The following is a 19,632-nucleotide window of genomic DNA, read 5'->3' on the forward strand; positions in this document are numbered from 1 at the left end:
GGAAAGGGAAGGAGAGTGGACCATGGGAGAGAGTGGACCATGGAGGAAAGGGAGGAGAGTGGACCATGGAGGAAAGGGAGGAGAGTGGACCATGGAGGAAAGGAAGGAGAGTGGACCATGGGAGAGAGTGGACCATGGAGGAAAGGGAGGAGAGTGGACCATGGGAGAGAGTGGACCATGGAGGAAAGGGAGGAGAGTGGACCATGGGAGAGAGTGGACCATGGAGGAAAGGGAGGAGAGTGGACCATGGGAGAGAGTGGACCATGGAGGAAAGGGAGGAGAGTGGACCATGGAGGAAAAGGAGGAGAGTGGACCATGGGAGAGAGTGGACCATGGAGGAAAGGGAGGAGAGTGGACCATGGGAGAGAGTGGACCATGGAGGAAAGGGAGGAGAGTGGACCATGGGAGAGAGTGGACCATGGAGGAAAGGGAGGAGAGTGGACCATGGGAGAGAGTGGACCATGGAGGAAAGGGAGGAGAGTGGACCATGGAGGAAAGGGAGGAGAGTGGACCATGGAGGAAAGGGAGGAGAGTGGACCGTGGGAGAGAGTGGACCATGGAGGAAAGGGAAGGAGAGTGGACCATGGAGGAAAGGGAAGGAGAGTGGACCATGGGAGAGAGTGGACCATGGAGGAAAGGGAAGGAGAGTGGACCATGGGAGAGAGTGGACCATGGAGGAAAGGGAAGGAGAGTGGACCATGGGAGAGAGTGGACCATGGAGGAAAGGGAGGAGAGTGGACCATGGAGGAAAGGGAGGAGAGTGGACCATGGAGGAAAGGGAGGAGAGTGGACCATGGAGGAAAAGGAGGAGAGTGGACCATGGAGGAAAAGGAGGAGAGTGGACCATGGAGGAAAGGGAGGAGAGTGGACCATGGGAGAGAGTGGACCATGGAGGAAAGGGAAGGAGAGTGAACCATGGGAGAGAGTGGACCATGGAGGAAAGGGAGGAGAGTGGACCATGGAGGAAAGGGAGGAGAGTGGACCATGGAGGAAAGGGAGGAGAGTGGACCATGGAGGAAAGGAAGGAGAGTGGACCATGGGAGAGAGTGGACCATGGAGGAAAGGGAAGAAGAGTGGACCATGGGAGAGAGTGGACCATGGAGGAAAGGGAGGAGAGTGGACCATGGGAGAGAGTGGACCATGGAGGAAAGGGAAGAAGAGTGGACCATGGGAGAGAGTGGACCATGGAGGAAAGGGAAGGAGAGTGGACCATGGGAGAGAGTGGACCATGGAGGAAAGGGAGGAGAGTGGACCATGGAGGAAAGGGAGGAGAGTGGACCATGGAGGAAAAGGAGGAGAGTGGACCATGGGAGAGAGTGGACCATGGAGGAAAGGGAGGAGAGTGGACCATGGGAGAGAGTGGACCATGGAGGAAAGGGAGGAGAGTGGACCATGGGAGAGAGTGGACCATGGAGGAAAGGGAGGAGAGTGGACCATGGGAGAGAGTGGACCATGGAGGAAAGGGAGGAGAGTGGACCATGGAGGAAAGGGAGGAGAGTGGACCATGGAGGAAAGGGAAGGAGAGTGGACCATGGGGGAAAGGGAAGGAGAGTGGACCATGGGAGAGAGTGGACCATGGAGGAAAGGGAAGGAGAGTGGACCATGGGAGAGAGTGGACCATGGAGGAAAGGGAAGGAGAGTGGACCATGGGAGAGTGTGGACCATGGAGGAAAGGGAGGAGAGTGGACCATGGAGGAAAGGGAGGAGAGTGGACCATGGAGGAAAGGGAGGAGAGTGGACCATGGAGGAAAAGGAGGAGAGTGGACCATGGAGGAAAGGGAGGAGAGTGGACCATGGGAGAGAGTGGACCATGGAGGAAAGGGAAGGAGAGTGGACCATGGGAGAGAGTGGACCATGGAGGAAAGGGAGGAGAGTGGACCATGGAGGAAAGGGAGGAGAGTGGACCATGGAGGAAAGGAAGGAGAGTGGACCATGGGAGAGAGTGGACCATGGAGGAAAGGGAGGAGAGTGGACCATGGAGGAAAGGGAGGAGAGTGGACCATGGGAGAGAGTGGACCATGGAGGAAAGGGAGGAGAGTGGACCATGGGAGAGAGTGGACCATGGAGGAAAGGGAAGAAGAGTGGACCATGGGAGAGAGTGGACCATGGAGGAAAGGGAAGGAGAGTGGACCATGGGAGAGAGTGGACCATGGAGGAAAGGGAGGAGAGTGGACCATGGAGGAAAGGGAGGAGAGTGGACCATGGAGGAAAAGCAGGAGAGTGGACCATGGGAGAGAGTGGACCATGGAGGAAAGGGAGGAGAGTGGACCATGGGAGAGAGTGGACCATGGAGGAAAGGGAGGAGAGTGGACCATGGGAGAGAGTGGACCATGGAGGAAAGGGAGGAGAGTGGACCATGGGAGAGAGTGGACCATGGAGGAAAGGGAGGAGAGTGGACCATGGAGGAAAGGGAGGAGAGTGGACCATGGAGGAAAGGGAGGAGAGTGGACCATGGAGGAAAGGGAGGAGAGTGGACCATGGAAGAAAGGGAGGAGAGTGGACCGTGGGAGAGAGTGGACCATGGAGGAAAGGGAGGAGAGTGGACCATGGGAGAGAGTGGACCATGGAGGAAAGGGAGGAGAGTGGACCATGGAGGAAAGGGAGGAGAGTGGACCATGGAGGAAAGGGAGGAGAGTGGACCATGGGAGAGAGTGGACCATGGAGGAAAGGGAGGAGAGTGGACCATGGGAGAGAGTGGACCATGGAGGAAAGGGAGGAGAGTGGACCATGGAGGAAAGGGAGGAGAGTGGACCATGGAGGAAAGGGAGGAGAGTGGACCATGGAAGAAAGGGAGGAGAGTGGACCGTGGGAGAGAGTGGACCATGGAGGAAAGGGAGGAGAGTGGACCATGGGAGAGAGTGGACCATGGAGGAAAGGGAGGAGAGTGGACCATGGAGGAAAGGGAGGAGAGTGGACCATGGGAGAGAGTGGACTATGGAGGAAAGGGAGGAGAGTGGACCATGGGAGAGAGTGGACCATGGAGGAAAGGGAGGAGAGTGGACCATGGGAGAGAGTGGACCATGGAGGAAAGGGAGGAGAGTGGACCATGGAGGAAAGGGAGGAGAGTGGACCATGGAGGAAAGGGAGGAGAGTGGACCATGGGAGAGAGTGGACTATGGAGGAAAGGGAGGAGAGTGGACCATGGAGGAAAGGGAGGAGAGTGGACCATGGAGGAAAGGGAGGAGAGTGGACCATGGGAGAGAGTGGACTATGGAGGAAAGGGAGGAGAGTGGACCATGAGAGAAAGGCAGGAGAAAGGGAACCAGAGGGGTGTGGTAGTGAAGAGGAGAAGAGGTGAGAGGGGATCAAGAATGAGGAATGGAGAAAGGGTGAAGGAGGAAGGGGGAGTGATTACCATAATTCAAAGAAATCGATGTTCACGCCATCAGTTTTTTTTATTGTGACACAACATGGAATAGGCCTATCTGGCCCTTTGAAGCACGATACCCAACAATCCTCAGCATTTTACCCTGGTCTAATTATAGGACAATTTTCAATGACCAATTAACCTACTAACCGGTAGGTCTTTGGACTGTGGGAGGAAATCCAGAGGTGGGAATTGAACCCAAGTTGCCTGTACTGTAAAGCATGTGGAATTGGAAGCATAGCAACACTTGCGGGCTGCCACCAGTCCATCCTCGGACATTGTTGACTCAAGCAATGCTTCAATATACCTGTGACGAAGTTAATCTAATTGTATGACAGGCATCCGTCCAACAAAGACTCTTGCAGGAACACACAGGCAATGCTGGATGTCAGGCAGCATCTACAGAGGCAGATAAACAGTTGATGTGATGAAGCTTCTAGGCCTGGTGCTGCCCGAGATCCTCCAGCAACTTTGTGCCATGTTCCTCGGGATTTCCAGCATCAGCAGAACCTCTTGCACCAAGATACAGAGAGTTCAACGTAAACTTATCAAAGTACATATATCTCATCATCTACAACCCTAAGATTCTTTTTCGCCGGCATTCACAGTAAATACAAAGAAACACAATAGAACCAACGAAAAACTACACACAACACAGGCAAACAGCCAACCTGGGATCTTTCATTCAGCCATTCCGCTTTAAATGAACTCAAGTCCTTCTGCGCTCCACACCCTTTGCTTCGTTGGAATTCAACATAGAAAATCAATAATTTTTTCAATAAAAGCAGTATAAATAAGCCACTTCTACAACCTGCAGGCAAATCACCACAAGCTCCACGTGGTCAACACTGTCCACACCGGAAAAAGAAATGTGATTGTGTATGATCATGAAACATACATGCTAACGAGGTGGAGGGTGACGACCATTCCTTTATGGGCTAGTAGCAAAAGATGTGCGCACTACTTAGAGGGTACATTGTTTAGGAGCCTGATGGTTGAGGGGTAATAACTGTTCCTAAACCTGGTGGTGCGAGAACCAAGGCTCCCTCTACCTCCTTCCTGGTGCTAGTGCGGAGAAGTGGACAGTGGCCATGCTCGTTTGCCCACCTTCTGCCAATGTCCAACATGGATACGCCTCTATCGTGTGCACTGGCCTCCCAGCATCGAGGACACCTTCAAAAGGTGATGCCTCAAAAGGTGGCATCCATCATTAAGGACTCCATCACCCAGGACACCCCTCTTCTCATTGCTACTGTCAGGTAGGAGGTACAGGAGCCTGAAGACACACACTCAGCGTTTCAGGAACAGCTTCTTCCCCTCTGCCATCAGATTTTTGAACGGTCCATGAACCTGTAAACACCACCTCAGTATTTTTGTTCTCTTTTTGCACCATTTACTTTAATTCAATTTTTCTGTATACATTTCTTATAGTAATTTATAATTTTTATTATATATTGCTCTGTACTGCTGCAAAACAACATATTTCATGCCATATGCCAATGATATTAAACCTGATTCTCAACGTTTCTACGTACCTGTTGTTATTGTGCTTAAAGTAAAGGCTGCCCTAGAGAGTTTTTGTGGTTTAATACCAGTAGCTGAGCTAATTATTTCATTCTCAGAACAAAATGCAGTTTTTCGGTACCTGGCCTGTACAGAAACCAACCAAGAAACACAGTCTACTTGAACAGCACCACTGACAGCACTCGGACCTTTGCAAAGTTAAAATGAACTGTTGTCGGCAAAGTGGAAAATCAAACATTCTACCTTGAGCATTTCCTCCTCCTTGCCCGGTGAAGCAAACTGATTAGAATTGCCAGGGCTCTGAATTTCATGTTCCTGCCAGGCATGTCCGCACTGACACAGCGGTGCAGCTTCTCACGGCCTCAGCTGCTATCCTAGGAGCCGGGGGGGTGGGGGTGTGCTGTTGGATAACTCACTCACACTCTGTCTGCGTGAGGATTCAGAGTTAAACAGCTCCCGACTTTTACAGGAGGGCTATCCTTGCTAAAAGCGAGGTAAGGGGGTGGGTTTGACAGGGCCCCATTCTCTCATTTACACCTCCCACCTCTGACAAAACTCACTCGCAATATAAAATTGCAGCTTTTTAAAACATGCCTCCAATTCCATATCTTGGCTGTGGATTCGCTTTCATAAAGGGAAGGGGTGGGGCTTCCCGTGGAATGTTGACTAAACCCTTCCACCTACCCGTCGTCATCAGAGAGCAGCCAGCGACACTCACCAAGTACCGGGGGGGACTCAGCAGGTCAGGCAGCGTCGACGGAGGGGAGTAAACTGGGACTGAGCCCCTTCATCAGGATTTGAAACCACGGGGAGAGAAGCCATAATCAGTGGAGGAAGGGAGGGGGAGGAGAACAAGCTGGCAGGTGAGACCAGGTGAGGGGGAAGGCGGGTGGGTGAACAGTTGAGTACAGACCCTTCGGCCCACAATTGTGCTGAACCAACTAAATTAGAAATACAACGGCCAATAATCTTTCTGCCTACACAATGTCCATATCCCTCCATTTTCCTCACATTCATGCTCCTATCTAAACACCTCTTAAAAAATCTCTAATGTTCCTCCCTGTACCATCACCCCAGACAGTGGATTCCAGACACTCCCAATCTCTGTGTATAAAACTTGCCCCTCACATCTCCTTTGAAATTACCCCCTCTCACCTTAAATGCATGCCCTCTGGTATTAGACATTTCAACCCTGGGGAAAAAGGTATGTTCTACCTACTCTGTCTACGTCCCTCATATTCTTATAAACCCCTGTCAGATCTCCCTCAGCCTTTGCTACTCCAGCGAGGGGTGGAAGGGTGAAGTGAGACACCGGGAGGCGATAGGTGGAAGAGGTACAGGACTGTAGAGTGGACCATGGGAGAAAGGATCTCAGTCCCAAACTTCTCCAGAGACGCTGCCTGACCTGCTGAGTTCCTCCAGCGTTTTGTGCCTGTTGCTCGCGAGTTCCAGCATCTGCTGAACCTCTTGTGTTAACTGTCTAGAGTGGACGCTTCAGAAGGCAAGCAGGTAACTCGATCTGTAACTGCGGGATGGACAGAGTTCTGTAATCACGGTCTCAGACCGATGGAACTATGCAGATTGACAGGGCAGACACACACACACAACAAAAAAAATGCAAACTGCCGGGCCACACGCACAACAAAAAACTAGCTGTTGAGAGATGGACGTTAACTTCGCGTCAATAGATTCACACTCCACTCCAGTCAGTAACCCAGCCAACGAGGCCGGAGCCGGGGGAAATGTTCACAGTCAGTGCGAGAGGAAACATTGTTCAAAAGCCTGGCTTCTGCACACTGTACCTGCAATATCACCATGGATAGTTGAAACACAAATAACTTGCTACTCGATACACACAACATTCCTCGTGCTCAGCTGTGGTTATTTATTTTGAAAAATGATTTGTTGCTCTCTGCTGACTGGAGCAGGCACCAGGCCTTGAATGGTCTATCACAGACGACAACTGCTGTCTGAATCCCAGGGTGTAGGACAGACACGGAACAACTTGCATGCAAAATGCTGAAGGGTCATCATAACTTTAAATTTTCAACACACCCTATTAAAGGTTTTTAATCAGGCTACATTTGTGTGACAAGGTTGGTGGTTAAAGGGTCTGTCCATGGCCTCCTCTACTGCCGCGATGAGCCTAAACTCAGGTTGGAGGAGCAATGCATCATATTCTGTCTGGGTAGCCTCCAACCTGATGTCACGAACGTCAATTTCTTCAACTTCTGATATCTTCTCCCCCTCCCCATTCTCTTTTTTTCCATTCTGCATTCTGGCTCCCATCTTTGCTCTTCTCTGCTCCTCACCCTCCTATCACCTCCACCCGCTGCCCCTCCTTCCCTTTCTCCCCTTTTTCTTCAGCCCTTTACCAATCACCTCCCAGCTTCTCACTTCATCACCCTCCCCCACCCAGCCACCTTACCCCTCACCCCCACCTGGTCTCACCTATCACCTGCCAGCTCGTCACACTCTCCCTCCTTCTATCTTCTGATTCAGGCTTCTTCGCTCTTCCTTCCCAGCCCTGATGAAGGGTCTCAGCCTGAAACATCGGCGGGATATTGCTCTCCACAGATGCTGCCTGACCTGCTGAGTTCCTCCAGCATTTTGTGGCTGTTGCTCTGGATTTCCAACATTTCTGGTGTTTTAGAAACAGGACAGTCAACTAGTCTCCCCTGTACAACCTGGTTCTACTTTAGAGAGGACTACCTTGCAGCCTCAGATCAGGATCAGATATGGGATTATTAGACCTTGAAGGTCCAGTTCCTCACTGAGAAATTCCTTACCAGTGAGTGAGGGAGCAGGAATTGTTTGAACCTGTCAGACTCACTTATTACCTCCAAATATTGACAACATTCCCCTCCACTGCAAGAACATCCAGTCAGGATTAAGAGATTGTGATCTGTGTCTTTGGTGTTCAGATGCAGACAGGACGCTGTCAGGAGCAACACGTAGAGTGCTGGAGCACAGAGCCAGAACCTTCATCCCACCTAGTTCATGCTGAACTGTTATTCTGCCTAGTCCCATCACTTCGCTCCTGTTCCATAGCTCTCTATAGTCCTCCCATCCATGTACCTATCCAAATTTCTTCTAAATGCTGCAATCAATTCTGCATAACCACTTCCACTGATAGTGCATTCCACACTCTCACCACCCTCTGAGTGAAAAAACTCTCCCTCAGGTTCACCCTTAAACATTTCACCTTTTACCCTTAACCCATGACCTCTGGTTCTGGTCCTACCCAGCCTCCGTGGAAAAAGCCTATCTGTACCCCTCATAATTTTATATAGTTCTATCAAATTTTCCTCTTATTCTCCTACACTCTAGGAAATAAAGTTTTAACCAATTTAATCTTTCTCTATAACTCAGGTCCTTAAGTACTGGCAACATGCATGTAAATTTTCCCTGCACTTGTTCAGTCTTATTTACATCCTCCCTGTTTGTAGGTGACCAGAACTGCACACAATACTCCAAATTTAGCCTCAACACTGTCTTATACAACTTCAACATAACATCCCAATTCCTGTACTTTGGCCAATGTCTTTATGACCCTATCTACCTGTGATGTCACTTTAAAGGAATTAAGGATCTGTATTCCCAGATTCCCTCTTCTTAGTGCCCTACCGCTCACTGTGTAAGCCCTACTCTCTTTGTCAAACCCTCACACTTGTCTTTGAACTCACTGGCAGATTTACTCTGCTGCGCTCTCTGTAGAAGAGGTTAACTTCGTAGGCAAAGTGAGCGGGCAAGAACTGAGCATCAGACCAGAAACACAGACATGATTCATAGTAACCGGTGCACTTTGCCAAGGCACTTGGCAGTGCGCCTGGGTTGGCTTTACATTGAGGGTGGGATGAGGAAGCAGCCTACACTCTATTGAACTGGGTCACGTTAAAACAGAGATCCCTGTATGATGGAGATTCCAGGCTTTCTTTTAAACTTCAATCCATTTGCCTTGTTTCTCATTACTTTCAGTGGGGTCTGACACATTTAGCAGCAGGATTTCCATTGTTGTTAAGCTAACCCAGCATCTAGAGGACATGTCAAACAGCTCGCTCCAGCAGTTTAATAGAAACAGACTCTGTATTGTGTTGGCTTAGGGTGTAGAATTGTGTATTTTCTGAGTGGTTTAACTTTCCTATGCTTGCTTATAACTCTGCAATTTCTTGTGGTCACATGCAGAGTAGCTGCCATAACAAACCGTTATTCACCTAGATAGGATGCTTTCTATGCAGCATCTATAACAGCCTGGGGCATCAGATTTGGAGTCAATGTGGGCACCCTCTGTAAGAAAGTTTAAATGTTCTTCCCACGTGCAGATGGGTTTCCTCCCACAGTCCAAAGACATTCCGGTTAGTAGGTTAATCGGTCATTGGAAATTGTCCTGTGATTAGGCTCGGATTAAATCAGTGGGTTGCTGGGCAGTGTGGCTGATTGGGCCGGAAGGGCCTGCTCCGTACCGTATCACTGGAATTAAAAAAAAAATCAATAAGGACTTGCCAAACTTCTTTAGCCTCCTGAGGAACCAGAGGAGGTGGTGAACTCTCTTGTCTACGGTGCTCCAAGGAACAGAGCTGGTGATGTTCACTCTTCCGAACTTGAAGCTCTCAACTTCAGCACCAGTGAAATGGATAATAAACCACCCGTGTTCCTTCTCTTCAGCTGCTCTTTCCCTCCTTTGTCTCTCTTTCTCTGTTCCCTCTCTCCGTGCTTCAGTTCAAGTTTAACTGTCAGCCGTATGCAAATTCCCATGAATACAACCAAATGAAACAGCGTTACTCTGCGGCCAACGTGCAACACACTTGGTGAGCCAAGGTGCTTCTTTATATCTCTCCTTTGTTCTTATAACACTTAATAAAATTATCATAAGCAACAAGATTTATACCTCATTCTTAACTGCTGAATCACACGAGCATCAGGATCCATCAGCGGGCCACAAATCTGGCTGAAAGTTAAACAAGTCATCTCCGCAGAATCTCAGTTCCAAAGTATATTCCTTCTCCCTTCCTACTTCACCTCCCATTATCCCTCTTTCCCAGAACTCTCAGGAGTTTGAGAAGATTTAGTATGATACCAAAGGTTCTAGCAAACTTCTACAGATGTGCTATGGAGAGCATTCAAACTGACCGCTTCACCATCCGGTACGGAAGGGCCACTGCGCATGATTGGCAAAACCGGCAGAAAGTTGAAAACTCAGCCAGCTCCGTCACTGGCACTCGCGCTCCCCCCCCCCCCCCCAGCATCGACGACATCTTCAAAAGGCAGCATCCATCATTAATGACCCCCATCACCCAGGACATGCCCTTTCTCACTGGTACCATCGAGGAGGAGGTACAGGAGCCTGAAGACACACACTCAATGTTTTTAGCTTCTTCCCAACAGATTTCTGAATGGATAAAGAACACATAGCCATTACCTCAGTATTTTTCACTCCTTTTTGCACTACTTAAATATTTAAAGCATGTACAGCATTGTGCAAAAGTGTTGGGAAGACATATGTAGCTAGGGTGCCTAAGACTTTTGCACGGTACTGTATTAGACAATGTGGAGCTGAGAGCAAATCTGTAAATCTGGTGGAAGCAAAGGATATTGGGAATCGTGAAGGTGGAGCACCGTGGGGGGTGAGGGGTGAGACAGGTGGCAGAGAAAGAATGCCAGGGGTGGGTGGCACAAATGCAAATACACCCAGCCCTGAGACATGTGGTGAACTATGTGCCTGTCTGGACACGCCCTCTGCTGACTGCTCCTGTGGCTCCTCCCACAGGCCCCTGTATAAAGGCGATCTGAGGCCTGACGCTCGGCCTCAGTCTCCAGGATGTAGTATGATGGACACTCACTCCTGGTTCCTTCTTCCAGTCAATAAAAGCCGATATCTCGCCTTACGTCTCAGTGTGAGTTATTGATGGTGCATCAAGACACCAAACAATTGATTATGGAATGTCTCTCTGATGTTTCCCACTCCCTCCCCTCTCCCGTCCCCTTTTCCAACCATGATTCCCCTCTCCCTGCCCCCTTCCCACTCTCAGTCCACGATAGAGACCCATATCAGAATCAAGTTTATCATCACTCACGTTTGATTTTTTAGGCAGCAGTACAGTGCAATACATAAAATTACCACAGTACTGAGTGAAAGTCTTTGGCACCCTTGCATAAATGTGCCTAAGACTTTTGCGCAGGACTGTATATCTTTCAGTAATTTGAAGATTTTTTATTATTATGTATTGCAATGTACTGCTACCGCAAAACAACAGCTTTCGTGACGTACGACAATGATATTAAACCTGATTCTGACTGTGGAGACAGCTGTTGGACATTCTGCAACACACTATTTAAAGCTTTCTTACTCCATTGGCTGCTCTCCAAACCCTGGGCACTTTTCCTGTTTCGAGTCATTCCCGAAAAATTACAACGAAGATCTGATTGGCTGCTCTGCATGTTTCCAGTGAAATCTTTCCTTGGAATTATTTTTTAATTCCTAGGCCAGTGGTTGCTTTATTTCCTTTCTCTATTTCTTTTAATACTTTCTTTGTTTTCAGCTCTGGGAGGTCTGTCCAAGATCTCCCAGATGAACAGAAGAATGATTCAGTTTGTACATTTATTCTTAGTTAGTTGAAATTACGTCACATTTGCGATTATTAAGCGGGACTGCCTCCACAACCTATAGTCCTGCTGAAGGGTCTCGGCTTGAAAAAATGACTGTTTACTCTTTTCCATAGATGCTGCCTGACCTGTTGAGCTCCTCCAGCATTTTGTGTGTGTTACACAATCTATAGACTTAATTTAGTTATTATATATTTTATTTATTTATTTGTTTATTCATTGAGATACAGCGTGGAATAGGCCTTTCTGGCCCTTGAGCCTCACTTTCCCAGCAACCCACTGACTTAATCCTAGCCTAATCATGGGAACATTTACACGGCCACACTAGATGCATCACAATAACCATTTGATACACAGAATGCCAAACTGACACTGCTGTAAAAACTGATTTTTAAACTTGTATAATCTCACATTTCCCCTCCCATTGAAGGTTCTGGACTACATGGAGCCCATTTCGGCAGAGTAGCATAGTGGTTAGCACAACACTTTACAGCACAGGGAACCTGGGTCCATTTCCTGCCACTACCTGTAAGGAGTTTGTATGTTCTCCCTGTGACCGTGTGGGTTTCCTCCGGGTGCTCCGGTTTCCTCCCACAGAACAAAGATGTACAGGTTGGTAGGTTAAGTGATCACTGTAAATTGCCCCTTGATTAGGCTAGGATTAAATCGGGGAGTTGCTGGGCGATGTGGATCGAAGGACGGGAAAGGCCAATTCCACGCTGTTTGTCAATAAATAAATGAATTTTACAGAAACTCTCTCCTCTCAGAAGTGGACTTTCATCTAAGTGGGAGTTTTCACAGCTGACTCAACCCCAGTTTGTGTAAATGTGCTGGATAGCAACTTCCGACAGGAACCTCAGTGAATCCCCCGCACTCCGTGATCCTGGAACCAACCGATAGCTCGTGAGAAGTAGAGAGAGGCAGCTGGTTGTCAGGTTACCAGTGGCCTCAAGATCAGAGTTAATCAATGGATGCCATTCTGCAGTTGCTGAATAAACACGGACAGCAATTGTCAAGCGGGTGTTCCATTCACTTCTTCCACTGAACTCTGACAAAGGAACATTTTGCTCCACTTACTGAAAGTGTTTTAATGAGCAGGTCCCAGCTGTAATCCCCGTGAATTTAAGCACGTCAGCTTAATCCTCGCCTCAGCCAGGTGGTAAAGTTAAAGGTAAGTAGCTTTGGGCCCCTTCTTAAAAACACAAGAGATTCTGCAGATGCTTGAAATCCAGAGTAACACACACAAAATTCTGGATGAATTCAAGCTGGTCAGGCAGCATCTAGTTCAAAATTCAAAGCTAATTTAATATCAAAGTATAGATATGTCACAATATACAACCTTCACATTCATTTTCTTGCAGGCATTCACAGTAAGTATTGCGGATGCTTTAAAGGCACTGGTGCAGCATCACTTGAAGTACTGTGAGCGGTTTTGGGCCCCTTACCTTAGAAAGGATGTGCTGGCATTGGAGAGGGTCCAGAGGGAATTCATGAGAACCATTCTGGGAATGAATAGTTAACAGATGAGCTCTGGGCCAGTACCTGCTGGTGCTTAGGAAAATAAGAGGGACATCTCATTGAAATCTATCAAATATTGAAAGGCCTGGATAGGTGGATGTCGGGTGAATGTTTTCAATAGTGAGAGTCTAGGACCAGAGGGCACAGCCTCAGAATAGAGTGACGTCGTCCGTTTAGAACAGAGATAAGGAGGAATTTATTTAGCCAGAGGGTGGTAAATCTGTGGAATTTATTGCCGCAGACGGCTGTGGAGGCCAAGTCACTGGGTATATTTGGGTTCTTGATTAGTGAGGGTGTCAAAGGTTTCTGGGAGAAAGCAGGAGAATGGAGTTGAGAGGGATAATTTATCAGCTACGATGGAATTGTGGAACAGACTCGAAGGGCCAAATGGCCGAAGTCTGCTCCTATGTGCACTGCTCTCAACTATTAAAGCCAAGCCACTGATCCACTGGAACCATACGTGATACAATTTACACACTCCTTCCCCTCAACTTCACATTGTCCTGTTCCCAGTGCTGGATCCTAATGTTCTTGCAATCTAAAGGTTCTTTGGAAATGAAGAATGAGACATAAAGCTTGTTGCTTATGATCACTTGATTCAGTGTTACAAGAACAAAGAACGAAGCAGAGAGGGCTGAGAGAACAAAGAAAAGACAAAGGAAAAAGCAGTCATGATTGTCTTATTCTCTGACTGGAGACAACAACACTCCGGTGATAACAATTCACCTACAAAATGGCTTGAGTCAAGTTGTGTGACACTTGCTAAAGAAAGCTTAGAAGCTTCCAGAAAATTACTGTACTCTAATTACTGGAAGATCCACAGAACTATTACATGTATATAGGTGATTATATCTGAATACAAGCAGGCAAAGGAAAGTTAAATAAAATAACAATCCTTCATCCCTAATCTAACATTCCTCCAAGAGGACCACAACCTTGTCCTAGGGTCTGGAGGCTGGTGTGCCTCAGTGACATGGAGAGCTATGCTTGGTTCTTGGTAGGGTCACCCATGCCAAACAGGTCAAAGGCCAGAGGCCACATAAAGAGGGGTCCACCATCCTCCAGGTTCAGGAGTTCAGCTCAGGGCTAAAAACCCTGTCTGGTTATGGAAACAGCAATGAAGGATCCTTCATGAGCGTGACTGTATGGACAGACAGAGATGGAGGAGCTTCGTCGCTGCCCGAAACGCCAATGGTGTGAAGGGCAGTAAGTAATCTAACATTATCATGAAGACGACAGTTAATGGCAGAAAATAATTTTATTTCTCTCTCCAATCTTTGGGAAAATATAATGAGTAATGTGATCGATTAGGGGATATCCTTAGTAAGGGAGTTTAAGGGGCATTGGCAGTAACATACCAGGGTAGTGTAGTGTTTAGTGTGACATTATTACAGCTCAAGGTGTCAGAATTTGGAATTCAATTCGGGCGTTGTCTGTAAGGAGTTTGCACATTCTCATCACGTGGGTTTCCTTGGGTGCTCCAGTTCCTGGTCACATTCCAAAGACGTATGGGTTAGTAGGTTAACTGGTCATTGTAAGTTGTCCTGTGATTAGACTTGGGTTAAATCGGTGGGTTGCTGGGCAGTGAGGACCTGTTCCACACTGTATCTCTAAATTAAAAAAATAGATAGAATGGGCAGATTGGTGGCAGATGAAGTTTAGGATAGGAAGGGTGGCATTTTGGAAAGAAGAATAAATGGCAATATAAACTAGGAGAGGGGCTTGTTTTGTTCTTGTTTAGTTGCTTGTTTTGATCTGTCTTGCTGATTACTTCGAGCAGTTTGTTCTGATTTCACGTTTTCACCACCGTTTTTGTTTGCTCTTTGATAGACTCTGCTGAAGGGTTTTTGATAGACTCTCTTGACTGGTTTTCAATAGACTCTTCTGAAGGATATTTGAAAGACTACTGAAGGGTTTAAGACTCAGTAATTACTGAGTCTTGAACCAGTCTCGTCTTTCTCCTCTGACCTCTCTCATTAAAAAAGTGTTGTTGCCCACAGAACTGTTACTCATTGGATTTTTTTTTATTTTTCATGCCATTCCTTATAAACCTTTGCGCTTGTAAATCCCAGTAAGTAAGCAGTTTCTGAGATTCTCAACCCTCCCCATCTGGCACCAACAACCAAGTCAAAGTCACTTGGATCACATTCCTTCCCCATGATGATGTTTCGTCTGAAACCCTTGACCATGTCTGCATGCTTTTATGCACTGAGCTGCTGCCTCATGATTGGCTGATTTAGATATTTGCATTATGGGCAGGCATACAAGTGTACCTAATAAAGTGGCCACTGAGTGTACGGCAGCTCAGCATGTCCAGTGTTTGTGGGATCTTGCTTTTGTTGGATTTGACTGTTTACTTCTTAGATTAGACTGTTCAACAGATATTTTCTTTATAGTTTTATAATTAATTCTCTGGTTGTATTTTATATAATTACTTATGTACTGTACAAATAACTGCCGAGTATGCTTCCTAGTGGTGATGGTATGTCTATGCAGTGTGTTCCCCTACCGGTTACACAAGGTATGATTCTAGAAGTTTCTCTTGGTTCTGCATTATTTGAATACGGGCTCTCTCATTAGTTGACTCTTATCTACAAATTTGAATGGAATTTCCTTGGGTATAAGAGAGCTGCACCATGTTAGCATCTAGGATCTTTGCATTCCCTTCACTGGTAGATCTTTATCACTGTTCATTTCAATTTTTCTTTGTTCTATCAACACTTAATAAAACTATCATGAAGAAACAGGTTTTGTGCCTCTTTCTTGACTTCTGAAAGAAGCTTTGATTGAAACATTGGAATGCAACACTGTACAAAGTCCCCTACACTTCTTGCATGGCAACAACAAATACAGTTTTAAAAGGACTTTATCAACGGTGCTTTGAGACACCCTGAGCCTGTGCAAAGTGCAACAAAAATGCAAGTTTGTTTTACATAACCTCATGCCAAACCGTTTGCATATTTTCACATTGAAACAGTTCATTTATAAAGTTAACCTACAACACTAACCAGATTTATAAAGAGCTGCTGTTTGCTCAGTACTGCCCTCCAGTGTTCTTTGGTGGAAGAACAAGCTGGACCTGAACAACATACCATTAATAGATAGTCACACCACTGAGGGGTTTTGACAATACTATGATCAATTTTTTTCTTTGTGACGGCATGTTTTCTGAATTTGTAATCATCTGTGCTACCTGTGCTATGTGCTTTGCGCTGTTGGTAATGTGTTTTGCACCTTGGTCCTGGAAGAACGCTGTCTTGTTTGGCTATATTCATGTATAGTTGAATGATAATTGAACTTGAACTTCTCGGATCATTTAGCACAGCAGCATGGGATTCCCTGCACAGAAGCAAATACTAAACGCCCAAGCCTGTTTATTTTCTGACAGATCACCCTGCCACCTCCTCTTGGTACAACATAGCATCCACGTTTAGATAAGGGAAATTGCGAGGAGTTTGCAACTATTCCTGGATTAACGGTCAGTTCCCAGACCATTGCAATGCTAATATTCAATTCAAGAGGACTACAAGGTGTAACGCAGAGGCTTTATAAGGCACTGGTCAGACTTCACTTGGAGTATTGTGAGCAGTTTTGGGCCCCTCATAAAAGAATGGGTGTGCTGACATTGGAGAGGGTCCAGAGGAGGGTCACAAGAGTGATTCTGGGAACAAGAGGATTAACATATGAGGAGTATTTGATGGCTCGGGGTTTAGAAGAGTGAAGGAGGATCTCATTAAAATCTATTGAATATTGAAAGGTCTAGATCAGACATGGGCAAACTACGGCCCGGGGGCCATATGCGGCCCGTTAAGCTTTTTAATCCGGCCCGCAGAACTTGATGAAATTATATTAATAAACCTTGTTAACGCTTTTTCCCCGCAATTCTGGCATTTTCCCAATAGATGACGCACTCTATATACATTGACCTTTGTTGAGGTGCAGCGTATTACTCCACATTTGCGCTTTACTCTTTGTTCGGCTCGACCTATTTGTGTGAACAGGCGTTCAGCGTCATGAACATCAACAAAGCCAGCCACAGATCCAACTTAACTGACCAACACCTCAGATCCATCCTGAGAATCGCCACAACAAAACTAAATCCAGACTTTGATGCGCTGGCTAAAAAGGGAGACCAACAACACTGTTCCCACTGAAATTAAAAATAAGTTTCTTTGTTGTGTTATGTAAAAATGCATTTGAAAATATTTTTTTCAATAAGCCTTACATGTTACATGTCATTTCTGTTAAGTGATGGACATGAGTAGTGCGCAGGTGCACGTATGTTCTCAAAATAAAAAATGGGCTCCAGATCAAATAACGCGCTCCGCATACTGGCGCGCTGTCACTGTTCTGTCTTTGTGCTGGGCGTTGTTGAGTTTTGGCACAGGGGACAATTGAATAAGAAGGAGCAGGACAAGTAGACCTGCATCTCCTACCGTTTTTGAAATAAAGACAGTCAGGAGGAGAGTGATGATGATAATATCTTGAAGGATAACAGAATTTTCAGTGCTTTAAAATAATAACTGTTACTATTAAAAAAAGCTGTATTTTATTCATTTAATTTTCAGTGTTTTAAAAGTCATTTCAATAAATAGCTAACACCATGGGACTTCAAAGACAGATATTTTGTTGTAATGCATTTGTTCATTTTCAATTGAAATTAAAGCACATGTTTTCTACATATCCCATGATATTTTATTTTCTCTTATGAGGTGTATTACCAAAACACTCCATCTATCTGCTCCTGGTCCGGCCCCCCTGTCAAATTTTAGAACCCTTTGTGGCCCACAAGTCGAAAAGTTTGCCCACCCCCGGTCTAGATAGAGTGGAAGTGGAGAGGATGTTCCCTATAGTGGGTGAGTCTAGGACCAGAGGACACAGATAGAGTGGATATGGAGAGGATGTTTCCTATAGTGGGGGAGTCTAGGACCAGAGGACACAGATAGAGTGGATGTGGAGAGGATGTTTCCTATAGTGGGGGAGTCTAGGACCAGAGGGCACAGATAGAGTGGATATGGAGAGGATGTTTCCTATAGTGGGGGAGTCTAGGACCAGAGGACACAGATAGAGTGGATGTGGAGAGGATGTTTCCTATAGTGGGGGAGTCTAGGACCAGAGGACACAGATAGAGTGGATGTGGAGAGGATGTTTCCTATAGTGGGGGAGTCTAGGACCAGAGGACACAGATAGAGTGGATGTGGAGAGGATGTTTCCTATAGTGGGGGAGTCTAGGACCAGAGGACACAGATAGAGTGGATGTGGAGAGGATGTTTCCTATAGTGGGGGAGTCTAGGACCAGAGGACACAGATAGAGTGGATGTGGAGAGGATGTTTCCTATAGTGGGGGAGTCTAGGACCAGAGGACACAGATAGAGTGGATGTGGAGAGGATGTTTCCTATAGTGGGGGAGTCTAGGACCAGAGGACACAGATAGAGTGGATGTGGAGAGGATGTTTCCTATAGTGGGGGAGTCTAGTCTATGCGAAGAAGGCATGATAGCGGAGTTGAGGGGGTTAATAAATCAGCCATCAGCCTGAGCGGACTCGATGGGCCAACTGGGCTAATTCTGCTCCTGTGTTTTATGGTCTTATTGATCAGGGTCACGAGTTCAATTCCCACCATAGGAGTTGTGAAATTTTCATTTAAATAACTAAAGAAATATGACATTTAAATAAAAAACTCTGGTCTTAGCAACAGTAATGATAAGCCACAAGCCAGATGACCTTATTCTCCTGTCTTCTTCCCTTATCATTTGATATTATTACTAATCAAGAACCTATCAAACTCCACTTTAAGTACACCCAATGACTTGTTCTCCACAGATTCATCACCCACTGGCTAATGAAATTCCTCCTCATCTCTGTTCTAAAGGGATCTCCTTCTATTCTGAGGCTGTGCCCTCTGGTCCTAGACTCCCCCAATATTGGAAACATCCACTCCAAGTTCTCTCTGTCTAGGCCTTTCGATATTCAACAGGTTTCAATGAAAAAGCTCTCAGTTTACTCTGTCTCTTGGAGAAGAAAATCTAACATTTTCTTTCCTTTGTTTGACTCTAGCCTGCCCTGTTCTAACATTGTGGATGCCACAGCCAAGCGAGCACCACTTCCTCTAGAGGTTAAAGAAATTTGTCATGTCCCCGTTGACCCTCACTGATGCACCATATAAGGCATCCTATCTCAGCCTGGTGTGGCAACTGCTCTGCCCATGGCAGCAAGAAACTGCAGAGAGTTGTGGACACAGCTCAGCACGTCACAGACAGCAGCCTTCCCTCTTCTCAGTATGTCTACGCTCTCACTGCCTCAGTAAGGCTGGCAGCATAATCAAAGATCCCACCCACCCAGACATTCTCTCTTCCCCCCATCTTCCCATTGGTCAGAAGATACAAAAACCTGAAAGCTCGTACCACCAGGCACAAGGACAGTTTGTGTCCCACTGTTATAAAACCATCAAATGGTCTCCTAGTAGGATAACGGTGCATGTGTGATCTCACGATCTACCTCACATAAAATACTAGAGGAACTCAGCAGGGCAGGCAGCATCTGTGGGGAGGAATCTGCCCCGGGTTTAGCACACAAGTGCCATTATGAAGAGAGCACTGCAGTGCCTCTCTCTACTTTCTA

General features: G+C 46.6%; 1 protein-coding gene across 11 annotated transcripts in view; it reads right to left on the reverse strand.

Moving 5' to 3' along the window:
- Positions 1-19,632, reverse strand: part of rap1gapa (RAP1 GTPase activating protein a) — a 448,318-nt gene that overhangs the window by 244,598 nt on the left and 184,088 nt on the right. The window contains exon 1 of one of the 11 annotated variants that reach the window (XM_059952361.1): positions 5,135-5,232. The exons of the other annotated variants lie outside the window; for them this stretch is intronic. Coding sequence (XP_059808344.1) covers positions 5,135-5,217 — 83 coding nt within the window. The 5' untranslated portion in view covers positions 5,218-5,232. Of the gene's footprint in view, positions 1-5,134; positions 5,233-19,632 lie in introns of those variants that run through there. 11 annotated transcript variants of the gene reach the window in all.

The sequence above is a fragment of the Hypanus sabinus genome, chromosome 27 (assembly GCF_030144855.1).
Source record: "Hypanus sabinus isolate sHypSab1 chromosome 27, sHypSab1.hap1, whole genome shotgun sequence".
Taxonomy (NCBI): domain Eukaryota; kingdom Metazoa; phylum Chordata; class Chondrichthyes; order Myliobatiformes; family Dasyatidae; genus Hypanus; species Hypanus sabinus.